We start from the raw sequence: 25459 nt of genomic DNA on the forward strand, positions 1-25459 counted from the left end.
TCTATCTGGAAAGCTGAACAATGGTATAACTACATTTGATTGAAGAAAAGCATGAATCTGATAAGATGGTTGCACCTGAGCCAGCTCCCATTCATTCTTCAGGGCACAGCTTAAAAAACACCTCCCCATAGAGATCTTTCCAGAGCCCTTGTCCAGGTTAGTTGCCTTTGATATGCATTCCCAAAGTAAATTCTTTCTCTATGATATCGTTCAATAAACTATATGGCAATGACAAGTTTAATGTCAGTTTGTCTTCCCTGCTAGACTGTGTGCTCTTGTATCCTTCATGCCCAGCAAGCTGACTCGCAATAGCAGTGTTTGGTAAATATTCATTGAATAAATGAAGACATGAATGAATCAGATTTCAACTACCTTCACGATATTGTATTAAGGTAGAAAAGAAATGTATATTTACTATAGAGAGTTTTTTCAACTTCAGAACTTGCAACAGAAAGCGGTTTTTAACTCATGTAATCACAATATACATGTAATGATAATGTCTCACTCCCTAAACATTTCTGTTACTCAACACAGGAGAACTATTTGTAGGTACTAACTTTCAGATTTAACTAAATTTTATAGAAGGGATAATCACTATGACTAAAATGATTTCTTAAATTCTTCTTCTAGTAGCTCAAACCACACTCCAGCAAGTGGCATATGTCAGGACAATGATATACTGTTAATGATGGTCTCTCAGTTGGTTCATTGATTAGAATGAGATGAAAGTTGAAGGTTGAGCCCTGACCAATTTGGCTCAGTGGTAGAGTGTCAGCCTGCAGACCAAAGAGTCGCGGGTTCGATTCTGGCCAAAGGCACTCACCTCGGTTGCGCTTGGTCCCTGGCCCTGGTCAGGGTTGCACAGGAGGCAACCAGTCGATGTGTCCCTCTCACATCGATGTTTCTCTCTCTCTCTCTCTCTCTCTCTCTCTCTCTCTCTCTCTCTCTCTCCACACACACACACACACACACACACACACTCTATCTGAAGATATTTGAGAAAATATCCTCTGGTAAGAATTAAAAAAAAAAAAGTTGAAGGTTGAAGTTGAAGGTTGACCAGTTAGCTCCAAATAGAGCAATCCTTCTGGAGCCCCAAATTCTCCAGCTGACACCATTCAGTTGCCTTCATCTGACACCTCCAAAGATGAGGTGTCAGTAAATGTCTCTATCTCTGTTGACCAGGAGGTTGGCTACACCACAGTATACATTCAAGTGCCACATACCAGGCTAAAATGTGATTTCAAGATTGCCAGTGCACTTTATTATTCCTGAATACTGAAATTAAAAAGTTCAGACACTTTCCTGCATATTAAAATAACAACTCTGCAAGCAAATTGACTTCAGAATCAGTCTTCAAAGTGTGCTTTTTTTCTGAACTAGTTTCAAATGGTTCTTTTTTCCAGGTTGAGGACAACATCAAAATCTTTCCACACAGCCTACAGATCTTGAAGAGGTATTAATAAGCTCAGAGTTAGCCTAACATAATCAAATTAGATGTGGCTTTCCACATCATCTGACTGGCGCATATTTATTTACATCAGGTTTTTAAATATCAGCTGAACTGTTACTTGCAAATGACTTTAACACTGGTAGAATTTCATGATTTTTTACCTTGTTAAATAGAAATTCAGGAGTTGGATTAGTCATAAAGAGAGACTTGGTTGCTTCAGTTTTGCTCCTGAAATGTCAAGTTTTCTCATTTGAAAGCTAATTTTCAAGATATAAGTCACAGTGCTGGGCTGATGCCCACCATAGTGGCTATATGCCATCCATCAGTGGCAGCACCATCATCACATGTCCTTCATAACACCAGGATCAGAGTATACCGTCTATCAGAACTGGAAGAATCGCATAATTGTGGAACACTGAGTGGTGATTCCAGGAGATTCAGGTTACCAGGAGGAGACAGGAGGAGGATGGTAAAAGACAATCTGTGCATTGATCATGTTCCTTGGGCTGTTGATGGTGGGGGGAAAAGACACTGCCTAGCACCATGGAAAGTCTGGGTGTTTGCACAAACAAATCATCCTAGAGGAACGAGTGAGCCACCCTTCAGGCCTTAGAGAGTCACCCTCGTCTTTCCCATCTCTTTACATGGCAAAAATTGGAAACCTCTTAAATGAGTCAACAATTTTGTCAAACTGATCCCCTACTCTCATAGCAGCTATTGGCTTATTTTTATTACTCATGTTTGAGGAAACCATCGTTGTTCATTCATGTGCCTAGATTTTACCTGAAAATAAGCAGTGACATATCCTCACTGGAAGGGTAGAAGGATGAACCACAGTTGTTGAACCATCATTAAACTGGCATTAAACCAGAGTCCCTCTTGGGTCCTGCTTAATGGAAGGCTCACATCAACTTTTCCCTTGGCACCCGAGGTCACAAAAATTCAGACGTTTGGAGGCAGCCACAGTGCATTCCATGAGACTTGACAGGTCACAGCGAGGCCAATGAGTTCCCTGGGAATTCACATCAGGGGTTGAGTACTTCAGGGGTTTCCTTCTTGCTCCTTGAGTGACCCCCACCAGGGTCTCACAGGCAAGATAGATTTTGCTGAACATTTCCACAGCAGTGGGTGGACCGGGGGAGGGGGGTGTTGGAGGGGGTGTGGCTTATCACTGGAATGGGATTTTAATTTCATTTTGGACGGAGAAGCTTTTCTTCTCTATCTCTAGAGATATGTGTAAAACAGTGTCGTTTCCATGGTCTGTTTCCTGACTCTAACCTCCAATCAAGGACAAAAAGGAGACTGAGCTGCCTTTAAAAAAAATCCTTTTCCTTTCTGAAGCAAAGTAGGGGGGTAGGTGGAGGTGGGCGGGGGACTTAAGGAAGGCAGAGAAATGTGACTGAGTCAATTCACAGATAACTCAGACACTGAAGAGGTGTCCCGTGTTTTCACGTGACCCCTGCAAGGCTGGATATTTTTCCTGCTTTTCTAATCATGTGTTTCGTTAAATGCTCAAACACTTCTTTCCCAAGGATCCTCTGTTAACATAACTTCTTTGAGCTGACGAGTGTTTATTGTGTGCCGGGACTTTCTATGTGTTATCTCCCAATTCTCCCAGTGGCTGTATGAGGTGACCACAGTCACTCCTCCTGTTCTCACAGACAAGGAGGGAAAGGCACAGGGAGCTGGGATAACTTGCCTAAGATCATCCAGCAAGGAGGAGGAAGAGCTAAGATCCAAACCCCAGATTGCTTACTTCAAGGCTGTACATTTAAACACCACTCACAGTTTTTCTGAAAACGGATATTCAGGCAAGTGGAGGATTCTGCGAAGCAGAAAGGAACTGATTTTTCTCGAGCATCAGGTGGGTACTGGTCACTGTGCCTGGGGACGCTGTCCTCAAACGTTCTCCATAACCCTCTGTGGTAATTATTTCTCGTGTCTCCTGCCCCCACCTCCAAGTTGAGGTTCAGAGAAGTTAACTAACATGTCCGAAGTCACAAATCTAGGAAATGACAAAGCCAGCCTTAAAACCTGTGTCTGTCTGACTCCAACACGATAGAACACTGGAGAGACCACAGCCGTCTGCCTCCCCCAGCAAATGGAGAGGTTTCATTATGTTTCCTTTGGGTTTTGCTAGATGAGGCATACTTCTGTTTCTCTTTATGAAGACTGAATCTTCTTCTATCTTAATTTTAAAATAATCTATAATATACTAGGTTATTTTTAAATTATAGTGTTTTACCATAAAAAAGAGCCATAATAAATGCCTGGCTGGTATGGCTCAGTGGCTGAGCATAGACCCATGCAGCAAGAGGCCGCTGGTTTGATTCCTGGTCAGGGCACATGCCCATGTTGTGGGCTCAATCCCCAGTAGGGGGTGTGCAGGAGGTAGCCAATCAATGTTTCTCTCTCATTGATGTTTCTATCTATCTCGCCCTTTCCCTTTCTTTCTCTCTAAAAGACAATAAAAACATTTTTAAAATATTTTTTTTTAAAAAAAGAGATATAATATAACAAGTGTTGGCCAAAGTGTGCAGAAATTGGAACCTCATAGACTGCTGGTGATCATGTAAAATGCTGCAGTTGCTTTGAAGGTTAAACAAAGAGTTACCATTTCATCCAGTAATTCTACTTGTAGATATCTGTCCAACAGAACTGAAAAACTACATCTGCACAAAAACTTTACATGAATATTTACACAGCATTATTCATAACAGCCCCAAAGAGGAAACAACCCAAACATCTATCATGTGATGAGTAGATAAACAGAATGTGGTAGATCTCCACAATGAAACATCATTTGGCAATAAACAGAATGACGTACTGATTCTTAGTACAATGTGAATATAGATATAGATATAGATATATAGATACAGATCCTGAAAACATTATGCTTAGCAAAAAAAAAAAGCCAGTCACAAAGGACCACATATTGTATGATTTCATTTATGGGAAATGTGTAGAATAAGAAAATCCGTAGTGACAGGAAGCAGATGGTTGTCAGGGGCTGGGAGAGGATAGCTATAGAGGACACAGTTTATTTTGGGGGTGAATATATTTTAAAATTGACTGCAGTGAATATACTCTATAAATATACTATAAAGCACTGAACTGTACACTTTAAATGGATGAATTGTATGGTATATAAATTATATCTCAATAAAGCTGTTATATATTTATGTTAAATACTGTTTCATGGAAAAATACTATTATTATGCATTTGGTAGGCTCTCAAGAAATACCTATTGAATAAATGTACCAAAGTACTTTAGGACTATTTTAAAAATAATACTAATTTGTTTAAATTCAAATACATCTTTTAAGGATCTTTTACCCTTTGAGACAGCACGGAGGGACTTGGAGACTATTACGCTAAGCAAAATAAGCCAGTCAGAGAAAGACAAGTATCACATGATCTCACTTATATGTGGAATCTAATGAACAAAATAAACTGATGAATAAAATAAAACCAGAGGCACGGAAACATGGAACGGACTGATGAATCTCAGAGGGGGGGTGGAGGGCGGTGCGAGGAGAGATTAACCAATGAATTTACGTGCATATATGCGTTGCCCATGGGCACAGATCATAAGGTGGTAAAGGCCTGGGGCAGGGAGGGAACCAGGGGGAGCAGGCAATAAGAAAAAAAAGGGGTGGGGAACATCTGTAATACTCTCAACAATAAAGACTCTGTGTGTGTGTGTGTGTGTGTGTGTGTGTGTGTGTGTGTAGTAGATAGTTTATTTTGCAACAATGCTGCATGAAGTGTGCCCTAGACTTAACTGTCCCTGGAGTTGAATGCTGACAATTACTGCTATCCCGAGAATGCTGAGATGTGGGCCTCAGTGGCAGAAGTTTAGCAACAGCACCAAAAGGCAGAAATCCCCCTTCTGCACCAATGGGGCCATTTGGGGGGAAAGAACCAACTGTGTCTTACTGGCAATGGAGATGCCACTGAGTGTTAACTAGCCTCTCATAATCCTCACTGAGCCAAACCCAGACCTAAGGAGAAGCTCCAGGGTGACTCGGGGCCACTAGCTAATGAAGATATCTTGGGTCCTGCGATCTGGGAAGATGAACAACCTTCCTTCTGGATTACAGCAATTCCCGAGAGTGGTTCCTGGTAGCACTTATGTATTTATGGCCACGTTTGAGCTCAGATGAAAGAGTGTGGAAAGAAAAAAATATTAATAAATTCCAGAGTAAAAGTGGAAGCCTGCATTCAGGGTTGGAGGGGAGTGGACATGGAATAAATAAATGTCTAAACTGGAGACCTAGCTGAGCAATTAGCCTGATGTGAACAATTAAAGAAAAGCCAGGGGAAAAGTATCCAAATGCTTAGTGCACTGAAGAAGAAAATGGTAGAGTATTAGTGGATTTAAGAGCAAAACAAATGAGCTCAACAAACAAGCTTTATGCGAGCAGATAAAGTCCAGAACCTAGCATTGACTAAACAATCCCTTCAAGGAATGGTTTCCAAGTCTTCCTCATGGGGGAGCAGAAATATCCAGGGATACTTTAGAAAGCACGTATTTTATGACTCTTAAATTTTACAGTAACAATAATTATATGAGCCCCGGCTTTGCGGGGAAAAGCCCTGAGGTCCCTATGAAACTCTAAGTGGGAATATGGTACAAAACTGGAAAAGACGTATCCAAAGCATAGAGGCTCAAGGATGCCATGTGCTGAGCTCCTGACGGCACATCTACAGGGAGGCACTGGTATTGTTTTGGAGAGAATTCAATCCAGTCAAGAAAGCATCCTGGAGTGAAATAAAACGTAACTACAAAAAATGTGCTCTGTGCTCCCTGTGTAAGGAGAGCTAGGAGCTTTTGCATATTTCATTTCATTCCATTTCTAGAACAACTCTGAGACGGGATTTTACAGATGAGGAAGAAATTGTGGCTCAAAGAAATCAAGTAACTTTTCCAAAGTCAGACACTAGTAAGTGGCAGGGGTAGAGTTAAATTCTGGGTCCTTAAACTTCTTAACTACTATTTTCTCCACTACCTTAGACCTTTCCAAAGCAAGACTAAAATTAATATGTCTGGCCATAGGAGGCCTTCTAGAATAAAAGACTGACATTTGAATAGAGATGAAAAATCACCATAAAACTAAGCAGACTAGAGAGAGAACACCAAGACAGTAACAGGATGACACTGAGTTTTGGAACATTTGCAAGTCAGGGTACCTAGGAGACAAAGTATGAATGAAATACTGGTCAAAATAAAAGTAGCCTTACTACATTAATGAAATACTATTATATTTAGTCTCAAAAAAGTTCTGTTTTATTTTGTTGTCCATACTTGATGAAGAATTTATAAAAAGGTAAGAATTGGGGGATTTTAGCATGTAACTTCTTTTAATGTTGCTCAGAGTATCTTATTTAGACTGTAAATGTTAAAATTTACTCTGAGAGTGGTCAACATTTGCCACAGACAATAAATAAACAAAACTGAGAAGAAAAATAATTGTAATAGCTTTCAACTTTTCTTACATAATTCACAAAGATGAGACCATAACAGAAGTTGTGGTTAATTATACCACTTACCTATAATAATAATAATAATTCCTCAACCATCAATAACTCTCAACCATAAATGTTCCTTTGGGGTGTTGTAGGGCAAATTTTCCAACCGTTTCTTCCCCTACCAGGGGTGACAAACCCATGTGGTTAAGCTCCTGTCATTCCTTAATGACAAAAGGTGATAAAGGGTGAAACATTTCTGCACCTGGGGTTCCTAAGGAAAAGGATCTTTTGCTCCTGAAACTTAACTGATTCCATCACCAGTAATGGCCACTGCACAGTCTGCAGGTGCAAACATTTCAGAAGGAAGGGTTGGGTCTATTATCTCTTTGGGATATTGGCCCATTAGTTACCAAGGGGTAAGAATACTGGACAGAAATTCAGAGCTTCATGTTCTAGTCTACCCTCTGCCACTCACTAGGTAGGTAACCTTCACCAAGGGCTTTCCCCTCTCCCGGCTACAGGGTTCTCATCTATAAAAGGAAGGGCTCAGAGTAGACCATCCTGAAGGCTCTCTAGCTGGAGGACATTTTGTTAGCACCTGGCTCTGCCTCATCACATGTTTTGGTGATTTCTTAGCAAGTACCTGTTTCTTGGTCACGGTGCCATCCACGGGATCCACGTACTCAAAGCTGTCTGTCTTAGCCACACTGTAGACATGGCTCCCCACTGCAAACTGCTGGCCGATGAAGGACTTGTCTGTGACCAGGACCTCCAGGTCCCTCATGATGTAATATGTTGCCTTGGGCTCAAGCCCTTCATAGTCAAACCTGGTGAGGGAGGGCAGGACACAGGATGAACACAAACCTAATTAGAGAACGAGCAATTACGTGGGCCGGTTAAAGTCATTTAATCACTGGTTTTGTTTTCATGGAAGAACCACACAGAAAAGTATTCCCAACTAATCTCCCCCCTTCCACCTGGCTCTTACAATCCATTCCTCAGATAGCAGCCAGAGCGATCTTGTAAAATCAAGTCATGTCACTCCATTTCTGTAAATTCCTCCAAAAGCGCCCATCACATTGAGAACAGGACTCAAAACCCTGACCACAGACTACAAGGCACTGTGGAATCTGACCCTGCCCACCTGCTGACCTTGACTTTGTCCCACTTTCTTCCTTGTTCACTATGCTCCAGTCACACTGGCCTTCTCTCCAGCTCTCAGACACTTCACCCTTTCCCGCCTCTGGGCCTTTGCGCTTGCGTTTCTTCACCTAGCAGATTCTTCCCCTGGCTACTTAAATAGCTGGTGCATTCTCTTCCTTCAGTTTTCAAACTTAGTGTCACCTCCAGAAAGTGACCTTCTCAGAAGGTCCATCTAAGATAGCTTTCCTCTACCCCCTCGCATATCACCCTTTATATTTTCTTTGATAGGTACCCCAATTTGTATTTAGCTTGTTTGTATATCTGCTTATTATTTCTTGTCTGTCTTCACCCACAAAAACTGCAGGCTCCGGAGGGCAGAGTCCTGCCTGTTTTGTTCTCGGCTGCTTCTGGTAAGTAGCAAGTGTTTTTTAAGCAGTGGAATGAAAAATGGGAGGAAGAGAAGAAGGAACGAGAGAGATGAATCAAGGCAAAGAGAGAAAGAGGGAGTTCAACATACCATAAAAGTCTCTTGGAAACTTGGAAGAAATATTACCATTTTTCCATTAAAAAAAAAAAGTCCTCCTTGCCAAGATCATCAAATGTAACAATGGGGCTGAGAGATGATTAGGGGAAAAAGTCTAAAAATAACACCTATCTCATTTCTGGTTATGAAGGTTAAATAGGATAGTGGATACCAAGTAGTTGGCACAGTGCCAGACACCAGTGTCTAAAACTGTTAATTACTCTTATTCTTAGTCACAACCATGTAGGGTCTTTCTCGATGTCGGATAGTTTGACCCAAATCTAATGGCACAGCCAGTGTGTTCTGTTGAAGAGCATGCCCTTAGACACTAAGGGTTCTCAACCTTCCTAGTGCCGCGACCCTTTAAAACACTTCCTCATGTTGTGGTGACCCCCAACCATAAAATTATTTTTGTTGCTACTTCATAACTGTAATTTTGCTACTGTTATGTCTCAGGTGACCCCTGTGAAAGGGTCTTTCGGCCCCCAAAGGGGTCGCCACCCACAGGTTGAGAACCGCTGCTCAGGCTTAGAGGGACGGCTGTGCTCACGTGGCAGTGTTGGGACCACACATTCGGGCTCCCTGTGCCACGGGGAAAGAACGGGGGTTCTCGGTGTGAAATGAAAGAGGGAAGGTCTGAGTGGTTGCTTCTGCTTTTTTCCACCCAACATCTTTTAAGTAAACATGAGGGTAGTAGCTAAAATGGAGACCATGAGATGATGCCAGGTCTAGCCATGGGTCCCTGCAACCACATCCGCTGCTTTTACTCTCTCCCTACACAAGGTGCGTCCTCTCCAGCCTCAGAAACAAAGAGGAGGGAACTCAGAACGTTCCTTCTCATCAGTGTATCGTTCTGAGCCTAGATTCAATCTTTTGAGGAAGATAGAGACCCACCAAGCAGAAAGGGATGGGATATCGGGCTAAGAGGTCTAGTAGGAGACAAAGAGGTACTGAAAGTGATCCAGAGCCTGCGAAAATCCACTAAGGTAGCAGACCAGAGTCTGGCTGAAGTCATCCGACCAGCCTGCCCAAGAGCTCGTCTTCATCCACACGCAGGTGCTGGTGCTGCCTTCCCTCCTACAACTCCCTCCACGACCACCACCAACACATGTTCCAGGGAAGAAACCTTTAACTGGAGGGCTTCAGGGGTCCACTCCTATAAGGAAAACCATCTGGGTTCTCAGCTACAACTTCAGGCTCAGTATTAGTTAAACCAAAATCGCTGGATTATCTCCTTTCCGCAAAGAAGACAAGCTAGAAACCATTTTATTTCACCAGTTCCTTTCAAGCAGCATTTGCTGGGAGCTGAAGGGTTTACCTTTCATTGTACCTTCCCCTCCTCCCCTTTTCTGTATCTCTGTGATCTTTTGGACAGAAATCCGAAACATAAAACAATGTCCAACAAGAATTCAAATCTGCCTTGCATTATATTCTCTAATATGGTATTTGTTATGAACAAGGTAATTATCATGTAAGTTCTTGGCCACAGAAAGTGAACTATATTATAAATACACGTACCATAACACCATGTCTTCAAAACACTGGCAGAAAGCTAGATAATCATTCCACAAATTATGAGAAACACATCCCTGACTCAAAGCGATCTCACTAAGCCAGGGGTTAGCAATCATAATATATTTTACCAGGTTGCACTTTTAAAAACAGCTTTATTCAATCGAAGGATTTGCTGTGCCAATTAGCCCCTTGGTGTGCCAAAAAAAAAAAGAGAAGCCCATAAAAGCAGGATTTTTCAGCACTTGTTAGAAATACTAGGGGGTAAAACAAGTTCCCACCTGCCTTGCGAGGCCTTATTTTATGACACAATTTGAGGTGTGTTGCAGGCTTGCACATCCTCAGCCTTCTTGACTACACAGGGACCAAGAACATTATGGCGCTGTCTACATTTGCCAGAGCAAATGTCTCTTTCATTTTAATGAGTGCTATCCCAGGCTTCCTGATTCTCTGATATTTATCTAAGTGAATGACCTCTTAAGAGAAGAAACGATCACCTTATAAGGGAAGTCTAAAGCTTTCCCTCTGTCCCTCAAGCTCTTGAAACAACCAAACATCCAAAGGAGTTAACTGCTCAAAAACAAAGCAAATGAGCCACAGTCTGTTTTAAATACAGAGAGCCCCTGAGACTACCCAAGGGTTCCCGTGCCCCATTCCCACATTCTTTCCTAACATCCTTTCCTACCACTGTTCCCCCTGAACCATGGCGGAGTCCTAGGGACACACACCTACCAGGCAACCATGCAGCCAGAAGTCTGCCCCCTCACTTCAACAACAGAAAAGTGGTAGAGACCCCCACCTCTTAGCCACTGACCTTTTCCCTTCCTCCTTCCCAGGGTAACATTTTCCTTTCCTGTACCTCCTTTTATGGGGATAAAACTTCAGTGAAATCTGGGGCTCATGAGTCATGTGGCCCCTCCAGAGGGCGCCAGCTCAGGCATCTTGGACGTGGTTGGACCATTAGTGTGAAGATCAGACAAAGGTAGGGAGAGGATTACAAAAGCTCCCTGACCTGTCACAGCTGCTGTCTCTTCCCCCCTTTCTTGATAACTGTGGGTGGAGAGCCAACAAGGAAGGCCCCTGGTTTGACTACACAAGCCTGTGAGCACCAGAGCACTTTTCAAGGCTCTGCGATCCAGATTCCCTCTTGAGACGGCTGCCCACCTTGCAGGTACTGATGGAAGATCGCAGAGAGGTGGCAGTGGAGAGGGGAAGCGTGTGCCCTCCAGCTTGGTCCTGGACGCCACCTCAACCCCTACCGGGGTGATCTAGCTTCATCCCCTGCGATCCTTAGACCTTCCTGAAAGATGACTCCTCCTTACGGGTCTCGTCCATCCGTTTTGGAAACCTTCTCTAAGAGCAGTTCCCCGGGGTCCCCACAGAAACGTCTGCCCTTCCTTCTCACCTGCAATAGTAGTGGCGGCCAAATTTGGCCCAGTGATCGCGAACAATTTCCTCCACACTCTGCTTCCGGGCGGCGATAATGGAGAGCCAGACCAAGACAGCCCACAGGCCGTCCTTCTCCCGCAGGTGATCGGAGCCTGCCGGAGAAAGAAAGAGTCTGCTGAGAATTTGCTCCTGGGGGGGAGAGTAAAACCTAAATGAACCACAAAGACCAGTTAGCAATTGTTACATTGAAATGGCTAGATATATTTATTCATTGTGTTGAACAGATGTCCCATAATATACTTACATTTCCAAAAACATGTAACTGAAATTCAAGTAACATAAAATAATATAAAAAATGAAATAAAATCCTGTGAATTGTTGAAGGGAGCCAAGTTGACAGCATATTTGCCGAATGGCATCATTCCTTAACTATTTGGTGATTTTTACACTGTACTGAGCATTGGCCTAGGTATCAAGGACACAGCAGTGATACTCATAGAGCTTGAATTCAAGTAGGTCGAGACAGACAACAGAAGGGTAGACAAATGAAAGACCAAGGTGCATCGAATAAGGCCGAGGGCTCAGGAAAACATTAACTGGGTGATGATGTCACACAGTGCGACGGCTGTAGTCTGCCTACAGTAGGGTTTAATGGCGCCCCTTCACCCCCAGAGAAGTGTCCACCCAGAACCTGTGAATGTAACCTTATTTGGAGAAACAGGCTTATAAATAAAATTAAGGACCTTGAGCTGAGATCATCCTGAATCATCTGGGTGGGCCCCAAATCCAATGACAAGTGTTCTTAGAAGAAGGCTCGCAGAGAGGCAGAGATGGGAGTCGGGCTGCCGCAAGCTAAGGACTGCACGAAGCCACCAGAAATGGAAAGGGGCAGGAAAGCATTCGCCCCTAGAGCCTTCAGAGGAGGCCCTGCCAACACCTCGATTTTGGACCTCTGGCCGCCAGAACTATGAGAGAACATTTCTGTTGTTTCAAGCCACATGGTTTGTGGTCATTGTTAAGGAAGCCTTGGGAGACTTACACAGTAGTCAGGCTCAGCGCCCTGGCGGGATATCTGAGCTGCCACCTGAGAAGAAGGAGTCGCCTGTCAAGCTCTCTGGACAAAGCCCTCCAGACGGAGGCAGAACAACCACAAAGTCCTTGAGGCAGGAATAAACTGGGAAGCTTGATCCTACCGCTATTTATATAGAAAGAGATACAGTTCATACTGTGGCATTCACATGAATGAAGAGTGCAGTCTAAACAGGTAGCTTCTTGTATGAGAAGAACCCAGAAGAATGTGTGGTAGGCCCATTTAAGCATCTGTGTACTGGCCAATCGTAAGCTCTGTCCGGTGTGAATAAAGTCCTAAATACAAAGGAACACATATAACGGGGAGGCAGGAGGAAGGCTTTGGAATTAGGGTTTTAGACCAAACTCTGCTACTTCCCAGGTGTGAGAAGTTATTGCAAAGATGTTAATCTTTCTGAGCCCCAAGTTCTCATCTGTAAAATGGGGACACCATCACCAACCTTGCAGGGTGGTCATATCAATGTAATCACAACCTGAGGGCAGGCTCTGCAGTCAAATTGTTTGTTTCAACTTCTGGCTCAGCTAATTACCTTTGTGAGACTGGCCTCTACCCCATGGGTTACTATCAGGATGACGCGACTAAATATGTCTAGGTATTGAGAACAGTGACTCGGATGTCACAAGTGGTAATTCACATAAAGCACCAACATGGTGCTCATTCCTCAATACACACTTAGAGGCAAATTGTCCTGAATGATTCAATAGTTTTATCATCTGTCTCTGGCAATAGCGATGTCTTAGGGAGGAGACTAGAGCCAGGGGTTGACCATTTCTCCTTGCAATAGAGTAAGAGTAGACAAGAGCACTCTTAGCTTTTAGGACTATGATACATAGAGAGAAAATCGAAAAGGCAGACCTGATATCACAGAGCTGTTTAAGTCTGGAAAATGCTGAAACAATACCTTGGTTGAGTTAAACACCTTTGATAGCTTCTCAATGAAGCTTTACCTTCTTGTAACATTTACATTGTTAAATGTTCAATGTTTTTCCTCAAAAAGACAAACATACGAACTTGGGAGGGCTGTGAAGATACTGAAGGGAAAAAGAATGTCTTTAGTTCTTCCGACACACTGATCAGTGGTCTGCTTGTGACACTTCTGTGTCTGGATAAGTGGACCCGGGTTCTAATCGTCACACCGTGGAGTGACTCTAGTGCCATTCTGCGGACTCCGTACACTGCTACAAAAATGGAAGAAGTTTGGAAGATGCTGGATTAGCTCCGTGGCCAAACACCAGAAAAAGAAAAAAAAAATCTAGGAAACCCTGCCCAGTGGAATAATTTAAAAACCTTTTTGTCCTTTTATAGCTGAAAAATCACTTTTATTTACTGGCGCAAGAAAAATACCCTTTTGTTCTAAAACATGGGCTTTGCATACCTTGCGCGTCCAGCTGGATTGCATTACCTGGAGATACAGACATTAGATGCTATTAACTGTGAGATAAGTTGTCATAATTTAGTGGTGAAGAGACAAAGTTCTTTTAGCAGGATTTTTAAAAAATACCTCAACCATTTGTAGCCAACTGAATAGTAGATTGTGCACTGGCTTGGATATACTTGCCTACAAGTTACACACGTGCCAAGATTCCCAAGGGGCCAATGATCAAGTAAAATTAACTGTGATCTTTACAGCTCTTTGAGGTGGGGATATAGACACTGGTGAGGGTGCAATGACACAGATGTTTGCACTGGATTCTTTCAGTGTGCTCTGGAGGGGATACACACCAAACCATTAGCAAGGCTTATCTCTGAAGTGGGAGAATCGCAGGTGTTTTTCTTCTCCTTCTTTTGTTGTATTTCCACAATAAACATGTATTATTTTCATAATGAGAGATAAAATTTTGTCATCAGTAGTGTATAGAAATTCACATTAAAACATTAAATTCCACTCACCAAGAGCTAGTTGGGGTATTAAAGGGATCAACGCCACATATGAACACGTGATAAACTTTGAGCCTACTGACCCCCATTTCTTAGATTGAACAATAAAGCTTTGTAGAGTGTAGAGATTGAACATGACTCCTTCCCTTCCTTGTGGGGCTCACAGGTTCTAAGATTGGGATCAGGGAAGAAGGAGGTCCACAGCTGAGTGGTCCGTGTTGGCCCTGGGAGAAGCTGGGCTTGGGGAATGGGGCCTGCCTGCCTCACAGAGAGACCCCGGCAGAGGGACAGGTTTCAGGTTCCACAAAAAGCCCAGTTGTTTCTACTGTTGCTGCCACATGTGGAGAAGGGGTTCACCCAGCCTGTATTTCCCCCCTTATTTCCCAGGCAAAATCCCAACATTCTGTGAATAAAGAGTTGTTTGGGGCCCTGACCGGGAAGCTCAGTTGATTAGAGCTTCATCCTGATACTCCAAGGTTGTGGGTTCGATTTCCAGTCAGTGCACATACACAAAGCAACCAATGAATGTGTAAATAAGTGAAACAACAAATCAATATTTCTCTCGTCCTCTCTCTAAAAGCAATCCATAAATAAAAAAGAACTGTTTTGGGAAAAAGAGCAAATAAGATACTTCTTCCTCACTTCACATGTTCACATCTGCTCTGTTTTTAAAACATGAGATTCCAGAAAAAAATATTCTTCTACTGTAGATTTGTACACATTATTGCCAGTACAATTTTTTAATAGACTATTTTTAGGGCAGTTTTAGCTCCACAAAAAGTACAGGAAGTTAGCGTACACTTCCTGTCCCCATACAAATACTCCTACCCCCACCAGAGAGAGACATCTGTTATAGCTGATGAACCCACAATGACACCCCATTGTCACCCAAAGTCCACAGTCTGCATTACAGTTCACTCTTGCTCTTAGACATTCTATGGGTTTTGACAAATGTATAATGACATGGATCCATCATTAGGGTATATAGGATAGTTTTACTGCCCTAAAAATCTTCTGTGTCTGGTCTGCTTATCCTTCCCTCCCTCCTAGGCCCTGGAAAACGCTAACCTTCCCACCATTCTTCATCGTTTTGCCTTTTCCAGAATATCACATAGTTGGACTCACACAGTACGGAGCCTTTTCAGTTTCACGGCGTTCACTCAGCCATACGCATTTAAAGTTCGTCCACGAATTTCATGCCTTCATAGCTCACTTCTTTTTAGTGCCGAGTAACATCAGTGAAACGTTTGAAGCTTGCTTCCTCTGGGTTCCTGGCTGGTGGTGAGCTAGAGCTTGCCACCCGGTTGAGGACACTGCAAGGAGCTGTCACTTACCCTCCCACAGCCTGTACACACCCTCACCTCGCCTCCCTCCGTCCAGGGCAGCCAGCCTGAAGCTCGCTCAGACACAGCTGGAGAAGCAGCTCCCCCACCCATGTAACAGGAGGGGGTGCTCAGCTCTCCCCTGACATGACTACAGCAAACACTGGAACAAAAAAGAGGGTCTATTTTTTTTCATTGGAAATATCCTTGCCCCCCTTCACCCAAATTAGACTTCGAATTTTCTGGAGCTTTGAAAAGATATTCTTTGAGCTAGGCTGTACACCAGTAAGCACAGTGACCTCACAAAAGAAAAGGGGGAAAATCCAAGAGTACTCAATGACCCGTTTTACTTTTCCTCAAAGGGAAATCCCAGCACAGGCCAATGTACCCCATCAAGCATCGCACATGTTTCTAACCGACCGAGTCCTCTCAGCAGACGCTCAGACTGGGACCGTCTGGTTGGTCAGAGAGACAGAAAGCATGTTGCACTTGCTCTCAGTTCCAAGCTGGAACACTGGTTAGTGGGTCTCAGCTTAGGCCACACATTAGAATCACCTACAGAGCTTATCAGAAGATACCAGTGCTCAGAATTTGGGCAGGGAGACCTAGGCGGCAGTATTTGTTTGAAGTTCCTGGAGCGAGTCTCCCAGGCAGCCAGGGGGAGAGCCACGCCTCTACGTGAAGACAGCTCAACGTTGGCCCCCACTGGAAGCAGATTGCTTAGGGGTAGTGAATCAGACCTCTTCCTCTTTGGGTTTAAATTTGATGTTTTTTTTTTTTTTAAAAAAAAAAAGAGCCCTGGCCAGTTTGGCTCAGCGGTTAGAGCGTCGGCCTGCGGTCCGGAGAGACCTGGGTTCGGTTCCCGCTAAGGGCACGTACTTCGGTTGCAGTTTGTCCCCGGCCCTGGTTGGTCATGCGGGTGGCAGCCACTCGATGTGTCCCTTCACGTCGATGTTTCTCTCTCTCTCTCCCTTCCTCTCTCTCCCTCCCACTCTATCTGTACAAAAAATGGAAAAATATCCTCGGGTGAGGATAAAAAAAAAAAGCCACTGGTCTCTAGTTCAAGAGATGCCACTAGCCTTGCCCAGGTAGGTGACTCTCGCTGGAGTCAGCGTTCAGTATCACACCTGCCCTTTTTGTCTGGAAAACTTGTGAGAGTTTTGTCAATTTGGGGGTAACCAACTCATCCTGGTCTGCCTGGGACTTTGCCAGTTTTAGCACAAAATGTCTCACATCCCAGGAAACCTCTGAGTCCCAGGCAAACTAGGATGTTTGGTCCCTCCCTCCCTCCCTCTCTCCCTCCCTCCCTCCAAGAGGTTCCTGATGGTTTTTAGGATATGTGCCCACTCAGCACAAACCTACACACACACTTCCTGGAGCCAGAAATGACAGGAAGTGCATATACAAAATTTGCTCTTGAAGCAGAATTACAACGCGAGATAAATTCCATTCTTAGAAGAGTAATAGCAAAGCTCCAGGCACTGAACTTAGTACTTTAAACATCAATTATCTAATTTTGACAATTTGATAGCTCCTTTTTACAGATAAGAGATTGAGGTTAGGTCATTGGTGTGAGGTCACACAGAGACTAAGTGGTGAAAAGAAAATTCAAACCTGGGCAGTTTCGCTCGGGCCCCTGTGGACTTCCTGCTAGAAGAGCCCGGCAACGAGCGTGAGCCTCAGGAGTTGCAATAAAGCAGATGAAACGCCCCGTGTGGTTAGAGCTAAGACAGCCCTTCTGAAGAACCAGGTAATAAATTTGCACATCTTCCTTCACACACTAGACAAGCAGGAAAGTCGCCAAATTTCCCTTTACTTCTCTCATATCAATTTACCCTTTTCATCTGCAAACCAAGTTTTCATTAATCTACAGTGAAATTCTTCCTATCATCTTTTTATCCACTCAAGACAAGGATTTGGTTTGTTTTGTTTTAAAATAGTGGAGTCATGAGGGAAACACTGGGAGACACACATTGCAAGTGAATCTGAGATTGGAGAACATGCCACAGAACCGTGACAGGTTTTTTTCCCCCATGTCTCAAACCGCTTTGGTTCAGCTTTTAAAGTCTGGCCAAAAAGCAAGACTCATGAAAAAGTTGTCACTTTTCCATGCATAAAAATAAATGCTTTAAAAACAACGAAAGCGCTAGTATTTTTACCCAGTGGAGAACGAAGCTATGCTGCATGTGAGCAGGTCGGAGCCAGCTGTCAGCTCGGAAGGGCAGTGACTGACAGATGGGGCTCGTCCTGAGCTGTGGGCAGCACAGCTCCCCACAATAAGGCCGTGTAACCATCAATCTGACCCTATTCATGGGGACGATGATGGTAATCATTAATCATAATAACAATGTTTGACACAAATATGCCGCAGGACTTCTGGCTAACATCCTGACCATAGCAACACTGTAAGCTCCGTGAGGGAAGGGCCTATGTCTGGATTTACTCATCACTCTATCCCGGCCCTGGCTCATAGGAGGTACGCAGTAAGTGCTCATTGAAAGAGTAGATGAACGAGTGAGTGAAACTCTAGTATGAAGATTGATATAATTCATCAGATTCACTCCTCACTAAAAGTAGCTAGCTGGAAGCAATGTGGAATGTTACATTAAAAACATAAAACAAGCCCTGGCCAGTTTGGCTCAGCGGTTAGAGCGTTGGCCTGCGGTCCTGAGAGACCCGGGTTCGGTTCCCGCTAAGGGCGTGTACCTCGGTTGCAGTTTGTCCCCGGCCCTGGTCGGCCGGGCGGGTGGCAGCCACTCGATGTGTCCCTTCACATCGATGTTTCTCTCTCTCTCTGTTCCTCTCTCTCCCTCCCACTCTACCTGAACAAAAAATGGAAAAATGTCCTCGGGTGAGGATAAAAAAAAAAACAAAAACACACACAAAAAACTTTACAGATCATCCCACTGAATGGATTCATCTTATAAATGGGGAAATTGAGGCCCAGAGGAGTTAAGCAATCTTTGTAAGGTAGTTCAACCACGAAGAGGGGGAGTCACAATTGGGGCCAGGTCTGTCCATTCCTGGTGCTGTGCTGTTCAAACAACACCCGTCTCCCAACTCCCCTTGGATTTACTCCATCCCCATCTCCTAGAATAACCAGATGAGAGAAAATGACCCCTGGGCATTCTCTTCAACAGGGACAGCAGAGTCCTGTAGAGCCAGTGATACTCAGTTTGAATCCTGGCTCTGCCAATGTGACCTTGCCAATGGCTTCACCTTCCTCCCTAGGCTTCAGTGACCTCATCTGTAAAATGAGGGTCAGTATGGTCCATTGTTGAGAAGTCTCAGTGGAATAATGTGTAGGAGGCCCTAAGCATTGCATCTGCCACTTGGGAGGTACTCAGTAAGTAACATGCATCAGCACTGTTCCATTACCACCTGCCTGAGGCAGTGGAGCTGGCCGGCCAGCTGACACTCCTCTCCCCTGAGCACAGCAGCACAGGAAGGTGAGGGCCGGTGGGACCTCCTAACTCATACACCCCATTTCGTTTCCTTGTCACCACTGCAAGAAATCCCTCCCGTGGGTTTAAGGTCTGCACCACAGGTTGAGGACCTGTCACTCGATAGTCATTATACAGTGGGGCCACCTAGAAACTTTCAGCGAGCAGGAAGAGGGGCCTCAAAGTCCGATAGCAGGAATTACATCTTAAATACCAAAGGATAGGCCCCATTGTTAAAAGTCCTTTTGCAGACACGGTGAAAGGAAACAGTCTGTTTGGAATTCTTCAGTCTGTGGCCAAGGGCCATGGTTTCCCAGGATTCCCAGTCCCAGAATGCACTGCTAAGTGTGGAGGCAGCCTCAGAGGCTCTGTTCCTTTGTTTCTGCTCCACACTTAGGTGTCAAACAACACCCCCTCTTACCACTTGTCATCGGCTTGGAGAATGAATTGGAGGGTCAATGGAACTGGAAGCATAGGGACCTCAGGACAGGATCTCGTGTGATGAAGACATTCTTCCCACTTCAGGAGGGAGGTCTGTTTCCCAGGGCTGACAGTGTGTAGAGGGTCCAGGAGGGAGTCCAGTCTCCGGACTTCGCAAGGGGGCCCTGGGGGATGTCAATCACAGCACCTCTGTGCTCTGGCCCCGCCCAGACTGAGTTGCACAGTGCACAGCAGCCTGTGTGAGCCAGCCCAGCAGGGACTCGGCTCTCAGCACTGCTGCTGCCGCCTCGCGTCACACCTGCTACCCAGGCAGATTTACACAAACTGGCCACAAGTAACAGCAACGTGGCAGTCCCTCCATGATCTGAAGTCCACGGGTATGTGGGCATCTTTCTCTAGAGCAGCAGTTCTCAACCTGTGGGTCGCGTCTCCTTTGGGGGTCGAATGACCCTTTCACAGGGGTCGCCTAAGGCTAATTGGAAAACACATATTTCCGATGGTCTTAGGAACTGAGATGCCTCCTCTGTCCGTCCCCAGGCGGGTCGGCCCACATGCAGATACGCCCACATACAGCATGAGGAACTGTATTAAAGGGTCGCGGCACTAGGAAGGTTGAGAACCGCTACACTAGAGACTTGGACAGATATTGAAACACCCGAATGTAGAGTACATGGTCGCTGAGATAGGGAATGGACTAAAGTTTTCCTTTATTTTATCTTTTTGAAAATATACAATATTTAACAAAACAATGGTATAAATAAGAGACAGCTAAATCTATTCAATATTTGTTCAACAGCACTTTGAAACTAATCTTGTGTTAGGTGCTACGTAGTTCAAAATGTGAACTATAAAGAAAGAGGCATAGTGCTGAAAGTGTTATAAACTGTATAACTATTAGGGGAAATAAAGATCCATTCACAAAACAACCCGAGAATAAGTCGATAACACAAACCATAAGACAACAGAGCTGAGAATGTCTATGCTAAAGGCCACAGACTGCAGTACATACAAAAGATCACTACACCTGGAACACAGCCCACTGCTGAACATGGCTCCTTACAGGTAATTGTCAGCGACCACCACAGGAACTGATCAAGTGAATACAACAAACTGCAAATACTTAACAGTATTTGAAATTTAAAATCTGTTCATTAATGCAGGTTTGTTGAAGGATTCTTCCTAGAAGGTTTGTTAGCTATTAATTTGTGGTGATAATTATATGATGATTGAAAATATCAAAACTTTGTTCTAAATTTTTATATAATTCTGATTTTACTGTAAGTTAGGCCATCTCTCCTTAACCCCTTCCAAATGGTACATATTTGTGTGGTGGTGTTTTTATGAATTCTCCCAAATTTTTGGATACCCTAATTCCTGGATCTCCAGAAATATATCCACTCAAGAATGATAAAAATATGACTACTAATAATGCAAAGAAGAAATACCAAAATGAAAATTTTCCTTCCTTCTTTCCTTTCATTCATCCACCTTCCATCCTCCTTTACATTCTTCCTTTCCTTCCTTCTTTCCACCCTCCCATCCACCCTGAAAACATTCAAAGCCTTCCCTATATCAAGGAAACAGAGCTGAACCAGATTGACATGTCCCCTGTCCTTGGGGCATTTACAATTTCTGCATGCAAGCAGAGGGATCCAGCAAATCTCAAAAGACTAGAAAGATGCTTGAGATTTCCTCTGACATGGAATACACATATTCTGGGCCTCTTCCTTTTGTGCTAGACACTGGGCAGATATAAAAACAGCCAACTTCAAGAGCACCAGGCTGCACTCCAGAGTTCACGGTGGAAAAGTTGGTGTGCCAATGATGGACAAGTCATGTTGGTGCCAGGAGACCTGGATTCAATTCCAAATTTCCAGAAAGAGATGGAAATATACTAAGGCTTAGCAACACCCCAGCACATAGTGCTCATTTTAAAAGACTATTATTATTGTGAAAATCTCAACAGAGAGCAGTCTCTTGCAAACAATAAAAATCGTTGCCTTGCCTGATTTTACTTAGCAAACTCGTATGGCTATTGACATTAGCTTTCTAAAAATACATAATAAAAGTAAGAGTAGTGGTCAAGCTTGGAGCTTTTCCAGGTGTTCACAAACAGAGCAATTCTTCAGTGTTACCTATAAAGGGACAAGCTGTGGGCTGTGACAAGTCATACACTCCCCAAATTGTATGACTTCTTAGAAAACTGATGACGATGAAAACCAGTAGAACATCATCAACAAATGCCAAAAAACTTCAAAGTTTTTGCTTTAGATCTTAGTTCTAGTATTTTAGTACATCCCCTTTTGTATATGAAACAAGTCCAGACTACTCCACATTTAGAACTTTAGAAAAGTAGCCAGAATGCCATTGAGTTGAATCAGTTTCTTCCATCGAAATCTGAAATTTTATAAAACGTGCTCCTTTCTCCTTGTAAAGTAGTTTTCCAGAGCCCTTCCTAGCAAGTGCGTGAATAGCTGGTCCTAGCACAGAAGATGACGTGGCTTTAACATGACCTCGGTTCTCTGACAGAGCAATAAACACTAGCTTCCTACTGCCCAGGACCTGGACCTTTCCATAAGAGAAACCTGAACTCTGATCCCATCACCAGCTCGTTACCTTGGAAAGTTGTGGATGCTCAACAAGCCAGCAAGGGAAACTTTCATCCAGGATGTACCCTCCTCAATCTCAGACAAAAGCTTGGCATTCTTGAGCATGAGACAGATCCATAATTTCAAGCTTTCCTGGCACTGAACTATGCATTCCTAGTTGGTACACAGCTCCACGCCTCAGGGACACTGAAAAAAGGCCTCCCCTCAAGAAAGTCGGATTAAATTTCAGAAGCATCTCCCCCATATCAGATCTAAAACCTTTCCAATCTTTCCACTTTCTCTCCCTTAATTAGGTAAATTACTTGATTCTGAAAACCATATGCCAAGGTAGAAAGGAAGCTCCTGTGATCAGCTGATTTTACAGGTTGGAAATGAGGGTCAGAGAGGTGACATGAGTCTTGAATAGAATTATCAGCCTCACATTCCTGGGCCGCTGGACTTCCTGGACCACACCTGATGCACACCCTGTCTACTGTGCCTAATGAAAAACAAAAGCACTGACTTTCACTAGAGCAAGGTTTTCTACTCCTGAATGCACATCAGAATTATGCAAGGATGCTTATTTAAACCAGGTTCTCAGCAGCCCCCCTCCAGGAATTTCAAGGATAGGATAGAAAATCCGTACTTTTAGCAAGCTTTCCAGGTAATTCTGACACAACCAGCTCAGTGCCTGTCCAAGAACTGGTGTTAATAAAGCCCAGCATGAGAGCAGAATAAAGCCACTTTCTCCTTCCAAAACAGAACCAGCTCCTCGGGCCTTCTAACAGTCACTTACTGTTGAGTGCTTGAGAGATGGAATTAGCCATTGCTTTCATTGGAAAGACTGATCAGCACAGTGGAAAGCCGCACACACTGCGCAACAGGAGACCTGTCTTTTAGTTCAACTGCAATTTAATTCAAGTGGAAGTCTTTCCGAGACTGGGGCCCTGGGTGAATGACTTAACTACTTCGTGGGCTCAGGAGCGTCATCTGTCCAATCACGCTAGTATCACCTGAACCTGAACAATCGTGGAGGAAGCAACACCTTGAGGGCTCTTCTATACATTGAAAATCTCTCATGCTCCGTGAAGGGAAAATGATAGACAAACATAACAATTAGACACTTGACAAATTCCCTTTCAGTCCAGCCTACATGTTGCAATCGGCATAGCTGTCTGAAAGCAAAGCTCGCTGAAAAGTGCAAGCAGATCTCCCTCCTGGGTGGACCATGGTTTCCTATTTCCAGTTGCGTCAAGTCCCAACATCTCAGCTGGGCAGGCAGAGAGCTTCAAAAACTGTCTTCTCCTCACTCGTATTTCCAGTCCTGTTTCTTGATACTCCCTTCTTTACTCACCCTTATAGGTCAGAAGTTAGCGAACTTCAGCCCATGGGCCAAATTTGGAGTTTGGCCTATTTGTGTATGTACATTTTCATTGGAACACAGCATACGCATTTGTTTTCGTATTGTCTGTGGCTGCTTTTGTGTTACGGTGGCAGAGGCGAGTGACTGGGAACAAGACCATGCATGGCCTCTTAGTCTGCAAAGCCTAAAATATTCAGTGTCTCCTCCTGAACAGAAAGTTCACAGGCACCTGCTATAGATCAGTCTTTTTCAGACATTTCAGACATGATCCAAAATACATACAGTTTACAATGAGACCTACTATACACAGATACCTGTGCGCATATTTCTATGTACATATTTCTCAAAATAACATTTACCTTTACTGAATGCAATGCATTCTGCTAGTTTCTAGTTTATTTTATAAAATTTTCAAGCTATTCATGATATGATACTAATCTCATGACCCCAAATGAGTCTTGATTTCTATCTGGAAAGCACTGCTCCAGACAAAGTGAACAACTGTCCCCTGCTCGCCCACCATTGTCCCTGTCTTGACATTGTTCCCTCCGTCTGACAAGCCCCCATCCTTTCACCCCATTCTTTAACAACTAGATCAACCTCCACCTCTTATATGAAGTTCGCTTTGAACTTCCAGTCTCAAGGCATTTTTCCTTTTCTTATCTCCCATAGTATTTTGTTTATTACTCTACTGAAGAGCTTTAAAGTTTCTGCATTGTATAACAGTCATCTGTGCATCCTTCTTTTAAAAAATTTTGTTTTTCTTTATTGATTTTTGAGAGAGGAAGGGAGAGGGAGGGAGAGATAGAAACATCGATGAGAGAGAACATCGATTGGCCGCCTCCTGCATGTCCCCCACTGGGGATTGGGCTCACAACCTGGGCATGTGCCCTGACCAGGAATCAAACTGACAACCTCTTGGTGCATGGGTTGATGCTCAACCACTGAGCCACACTGCCCAGACAATCTTTCTTATTATGTACCTTAGAGATCTTGAGTTTCTCAAGGGTATGATCTTAAGCATTTTGTATTCTTTTTTTTATCCTTACCCGAGAACATTTTTTTGTTTAGATAGAGTGGGAGAGAGAGAGAAACATCGACGTGAAAGGGACACATCGAGCGGCTGCCACCCGCACAACCCAACCAGGGCCGGGGACAAACTGCAACCGAGGTACATGCCCTTAGTGGAACCGAACCTGGGTCTCTCTGGACCACAGGCCGACGCTCTAACCACTGAGCCAAACCGGCCAGGGCAGCATTTTGTATTCTACACACAATATAATACAGTGCTTTATGCACTTAGTAAATGTTTATTAAATTGAAGCACGCAGATGTTTATTACTACAGTATTATATGGTTTACACATGTAATATTTTATCTTTTAATTTTCAGGACTATAATGATATGGTAGGCTTTAAGCACTCAATAAATGCTTATGAAGACACAGAGAGAGAGGAAAGGATAACTTGGACTAACCGGTTTCCATTCCAGTTGTTCTATTTGTGTTATTTTAATAACCAGGAGGCAGAATTATTATATACAATATGTAACCTGTGATTTTTTTTGAGTCAGTCACTGGTGTAGACACAAAGAACACCAAAGGGGAAGGAAACTATTCAACGTGTTAGGCCTTAGAAGAGAAAAGGTACACCAGTCTTGACTGTTCTAAGCAGAGCAGCAGCCCATATATTCTTGGTTCAAACAGTAGTGCTTGACTGAGCTTAATACGGACGCTCTTGTTCCGGAGAAAAATGATGCACGCCATCCCTCCTAACCATTAACGGTAATGCTGCTAAGGTCTAACTAATTTTGGTAACAGAATAAAATTCCTCAGGAGGAAG

General features: G+C 43.7%; 1 protein-coding gene across 1 annotated transcript in view; it reads right to left on the reverse strand.

Annotated features, from left to right (window-relative positions):
* Positions 1-25459, reverse strand: part of PGM5 (phosphoglucomutase 5) — a 170738-nt gene that overhangs the window by 40856 nt on the left and 104423 nt on the right. Inside the window, exons 8-9 of the mRNA XM_036261088.1 lie at positions 11510-11645; positions 7570-7753 (exon numbers count right to left, since the gene is read on the reverse strand). Coding sequence (XP_036116981.1) covers positions 7570-7753; positions 11510-11645 — 320 coding nt within the window. The remainder of the gene's footprint in view (positions 1-7569; positions 7754-11509; positions 11646-25459) is intronic.

Source organism: Molossus molossus, unplaced genomic scaffold, assembly GCF_014108415.1.
Source record: "Molossus molossus isolate mMolMol1 unplaced genomic scaffold, mMolMol1.p scaffold_m16_p_14, whole genome shotgun sequence".
In the NCBI taxonomy this organism is placed as follows: Eukaryota; Metazoa; Chordata; class Mammalia; order Chiroptera; family Molossidae; genus Molossus; species Molossus molossus.